The sequence below is a fragment of the Priapulus caudatus genome, unplaced genomic scaffold (genome assembly GCF_000485595.1).
Source record: "Priapulus caudatus unplaced genomic scaffold, Priapulus_caudatus-5.0.1 Scaffold891, whole genome shotgun sequence".
Lineage (NCBI taxonomy): Eukaryota > Metazoa > Priapulida > Priapulimorpha > Priapulimorphida > Priapulidae > Priapulus > Priapulus caudatus.
The window spans coordinates 61,855-66,906 of NW_014577952.1; the positions used below are offsets into that span (position 1 = coordinate 61,855).

At 42.4% G+C, this 5,052-nt stretch overlaps 1 protein-coding gene across 2 annotated transcripts in view; it reads left to right on the top strand.

Annotated features, from left to right (window-relative positions):
* Positions 1 to 5,052, top strand: part of LOC106814250 — a 13,731-nt gene that overhangs the window by 660 nt on the left and 8,019 nt on the right. Inside the window, exon 1 of one of the 2 annotated variants that reach the window (XM_014818546.1) lies at positions 3,991 to 4,180. The exons of the other annotated variant lie outside the window; for it this stretch is intronic. Within the exon in view, the coding sequence (XP_014674032.1) occupies positions 4,046 to 4,180 (135 nt within the window). The 5' untranslated portion in view covers positions 3,991 to 4,045. Of the gene's footprint in view, positions 1 to 3,990; positions 4,181 to 5,052 lie in introns of those variants that run through there. 2 annotated transcript variants of the gene reach the window in all.

Sequence of the window (5,052 nt, forward strand, 5' to 3'; positions counted from 1 at the left end):
TGATTAGGAGAGCGCCCTAGCCTGTAGGGTGAAAACCCCTACTTTATTCATTGCCGTCTTTTACATTGCATTATATATTGTCACTTGCTCAGCCTTTTTCTTCGTTTACCGTCTTCAGCTATATTCCCTGCCACCTGTCCTCAGTCTCCAACCTCCTCTCTCCCTCAGTAAGCTATATAATGCAGTTGTCTTTAGTCTTCACTGCACGCCTAAAACGGTGCTCGAGCATGGGCAATATCTTTCGAGAAGATTCATATTTTGCAACAATTATGCATTTAAAATAAAGAATAGTCATCCTAGCCCAGATTCATATGATAAGATTCTCTTAGTAGACCTTTCTTAAGTAATAACAAGAAGACTTTGCATGTAAGGTCCCTGCTGTATATGCCAGTCAGTACACAATCTGGCTGCTTTAGTGTGTTAGCGCATGCGCAATTTCTTACGAGAGGAGTTATATTTTGTGATAAATATGCATTTAATATGGTTAAGGGGTATCACAGCCTAGATTTATGTAATAAATTATTATCAGTCGTCCTGTGTTCATGATTAGGAGAGCGCCCTAGCCTGAAGGGTGCAAAACTTCTACTTCATTCGTTCCCGTCCTTCTCATTACAAATATATTGTCAATCGCTCAGCCTTCTTCTTCTTTTACCGCCTTCAGCTATCTTCCCTGCCACCTGCCCTTATAGTCTCCCACCACCTCTCTCCCTCAGTAAACTATATTATGCAGTTTTTTCTTGAGTCCACACTGCACGCCTGAAACGGTGCTTGCGCATGCGCAATATCTCCCGAGAATAATAATGTTTTCTAACAATTATGCATTTAATGTGAAGAGGAGTTATCCTAGCACAGATTTCTATGATAACATTCTATCAGTAGACCGCTCTTAAGAAATAGGAAGAAGACCTTGCATGTAAGGTACCCGCTGCATATACCAATCATCAGTACAGAATCGGTTACGGGAGTGTGTTAGCGCATGCGCAATATCTCACCAGATGAATTATATTTTGTTATGAATATGCATTTAATATGGTTAGGGTGTATCTCAGCATAGATTTTTGAAATAAATTTTTATCAGTAGATCGACCTGTGTTAATAATTAGCTAGGAGAGCGCCCTAGCCTGTAGGGTGCAAAACTCCCACTTCATCCCCTCCCGTCCTACCGGTCCTACCGCTTGACTCCCTTATTCCTCACTCAGTCTTTTCTGCAAAGATCATGCATTTAAAATGAAGAGGACATATCCTAGCATAGATTTATGTGACAACATTCCATCAGTAGACCTCACTTAAGACCAAGTCATAGGAAGACGATCTTGCATGCGAGTAGTAGCACGCCTGTCAGCAGCCTTTCATAAGGTAGTGTCACATAGTTATAGCGAGAAAACACAGCCTATATCTATTTAAGATCACCGCTGGATATACCAGTCAGTAGGCAATCTGTGTATGTTGGTGTGTTAGCGCATGAGCAATATCTTACCAAGGGAGTGTAATATTTTGCAAAAATTATGCATTTAAAACGAAGAGGAGTTATCGTAGCATAGATTTACATGATAACATTTCATCAGTAGACCTGACTTAAGACATAGGAAGAAGACCTTGCATGTAAGGTCCCGCTTAATATACCAGTCAGTACACAATCTGGCTGCGTTAGTGTGCTAGCGCATGCGCAATATCTCACGAGAGGAGTTATATTTTGTGATAAATATGTATTTAATATGGTTAGGGGGTATCTCAGCCTAGATTTCTATAATATATTCTTATCATTAGACCTGTGTTCATGATTAGGAGAGCGCCCTAGCCTGTAAGGTGAAAACCCCTACTTTATTCGTTGCCGTCCTTCACATTGCATATATATTGTCCCTCGCTCAGCCGCCTTCTTCTTTTACAGCCTTCAGTTATCTTCCCTGCCGCCTGTCCTTAGTCTTCCACCACCTCTCTCCCTCAGTAAGCTATATCATGCAGTTGTCTTCTGTACGTACAGCACGCCGGAAACGGTGTTCGCGCATGCGCAATATCTCCCGAGAATATAAATATTTTGCAACAATTCTGCATTTAAAATGAATAGGAGTCATCCTAGCACAGATTCATATGATAAAATTCTATCAGTAGACCTTTGTTAAGTAATAGGAAGAAGACCTTTCATGTAACGTCCCTGCTGTATAGGCCAGTCAGTACACCATCTGGCTGCGTTAGTGTGTTAGCGCATGCGCAATATCTCACGAGAGGAGTTATATTTTGTGATGAATATGCATTTAATATGGTTAGAGGGTATCTCAGCCTAGATTTATGTAATACATTATTATCAGTAGACCTGTGTTCATGATTAGGAGAGCGCCCTAGCCTGTAGGGTGAAAACCCCTACTTTATTCGTTGCCGTCCTGCTCATTGCAAATATATTGTCACTCGCTCAGCCTTCTTCTTCTTTTACCGCCTTCAGTTATCTTCCCTGCCGCCTGTCTTCAGTCTCTCATCACCACTCTGCCACCCATCTATCCCTCAGCAAGCTATATATTGCAGTTTTCTTTATTTCGCACTGCACGCCTGAAACGGTGCTCGCGCGTGCGCAATATCTCCCGAGAATAATAATATTTTGCAACAATTATGCATTTAAAATAAAGAGGAGTCATCCTAACATAGATTTATATGATAAAATTCTATCAGTAGTCCTTTCTTAAGTAATAGGATGAAGACCTTGCATGTAAGGTCCCCGCTTAATATACCAGCCAGTATAGTTACGTTACGTTAGTGTGTTAGCGCATGCGCAATATCTCACGAGAAAGGTTAGGGGGTATCTCAGCATAGATTTTTGAAATAAATTATTATCAGTAGATCGACCTGTGTTAATAATTAGCTAGGAGAGCGCCCTAGCCTGTAGGTGCAAAACTCCCACTTCATCCCCTCCCGTCCTACCGGTCCTACCGCTTGACTCCCTTATTCCTCACTCAGTCTTTTTTGCAAAGATCATGCATTTAAAATAAAGAGGAACTATCCTAGCATAGATTTATGTGACAACATTCCATCAGTAGACCTCACTTAAGACATAGTCATAGGAAGACGATCTTGCATGCGAGTAGTAGCACGCCTGTCAGCAGCCTTTCATAAGGTAGTGTCACATAGTTATAGCGAGAAAACACAGCAGAGCTACTGATGAGAATGCACTACTTCTACAAAAACTCGGCCAAGCGATTCCGTGAACTGAAGACGCTTGGTCAACACAGCAACATTAATGTTTTGAAGCCACCGAAGTCAACCGGGACGCGTTGGATAGACCATCGCAGACAAGCACTGCTGGCCATGATTCGAAATCATCCGATCATCGTCATGCAGATGGAAGACATGGCATCTGGTTTGCGAAGTGATGTTAAGGGAGATGACGTTGCCAGGTGTAAAGGCTATCTGAAGAACTTGAAAGCAGCAAAGTTCATTCTCTACTGCAACATGTATTTGGACATTGTTTGTAAGTTGGCCATTCTGTCGAAATCGTTGCAGGGAGATGAAAAGTCAGTTCCGATGGTACTTCTCTACATCGAGACCGCATTGGACGAGATCAAGGAGTTGACAGCGACAGATGGCACTAATCTCACCAAGTGCAGATCCGAGGGTGACGGTGACGTAGAATTCGATGGTGTCACATTTGAAAATGATCGCTGTGTGATCATTGATGCGATTGTGCATGCCATAAATCTACGGTTTGACAACTTTGTCAACAGTGACTTGATCAAGGCCATGTCCTTCATTGATCCATCAAACTGGCCAGATGATAGTGAGACATTGAAGGACTATGGCAATGATGATATAGATCGCCTAATGTCTTTACATACGTCGTCGGTATATTATATTGCCTGACAACTAACAATGTATCGATGTTACAATGTTATCGATGTAATATATGCTTTGTTAATTATCGAAATAAATAAATAAAAAATATTTAAAAAAAGAAGCTTTCTTTATCCACCTAGAGGTGGCGTGTAAATCGCTACGCACCTGTCCCGGTTTTATAAATGTAACAACATTGTAACCTAAAGTGTGTAAATATACGAATACGATGTCATTAAAAGACGTGCTAAAGAATATATTCTCATTCGTGGATATCCTGCAAAGATCGAGAACAGACGCCGTTGTCTCATGGGACTCACAAGCGATTGACGACGCATTTTGCTGGGCAAAATATTGCGAACAGGTATACACACCACGCCATGCCGCATGCGGACCACAGGCACTTGGGCCGTTTCAATAATAAAATGATGGATCATAAATACAACTTGCAGTACTACTACTAGACCTACCAGTACCAGTAATAGTCTTAATGTTTGATTTGACCTAATAACTTCACTTCAATACCGTCCAATACACCGCTGCAACACATAGCGCGCACGCCATATTGTGCACAAGTACACAGTAATATTAACTAATATAGAGTCTAAGACTAAGAGTGTATTAATACTAATAATAACTCTATACAGGTCCGTAGCCAGCTCGGGGGGGGGGGGGTTCGTGCGAACCCCCCGAACCCCCCCTGGATACGGGCCTGCTCTATATTACTGTGTAGGTTGTGCACAATGCCAATGGCGTGTGCGCTATATGTGTTGCAGCGGTGTATAAACTGGTTTACAGTTTAACACTGCGCATGCGCTAAGCCTAAGGTCAAAGGTCGGGAGGAGTTTCCGTCCCAGAATTGCGAGTAAAATGCGCGAACAATGGTGTTAACGTGTAGTGTGAAGGGCTGCTCAAACGGATCGTATCGGCTTAAGAAAGACTTTTAGAGCATGCATTGACCATAATTTAAATGTATCAAGTGTCATGTCACTCAGGTCATCCATTATCGGTGCTCTATTCCCTGCTACGTGCACTGTTCTTCGACACAAAGGTGAGCGACCTGCGTATGCAAGGTAGACAACGCATCGAGATAAACAACATGGCGGAGTTTACTCGTACATCCGGGCTCTCGCGTAGATGCGAAACTACTGGCGGAGAACATAAGGCGCGTTTACACGGACGTTTTTGGCCCAAGCCTAATTAGACCCGTGCCTTGGCTCGAGCCGAGCGTTCACA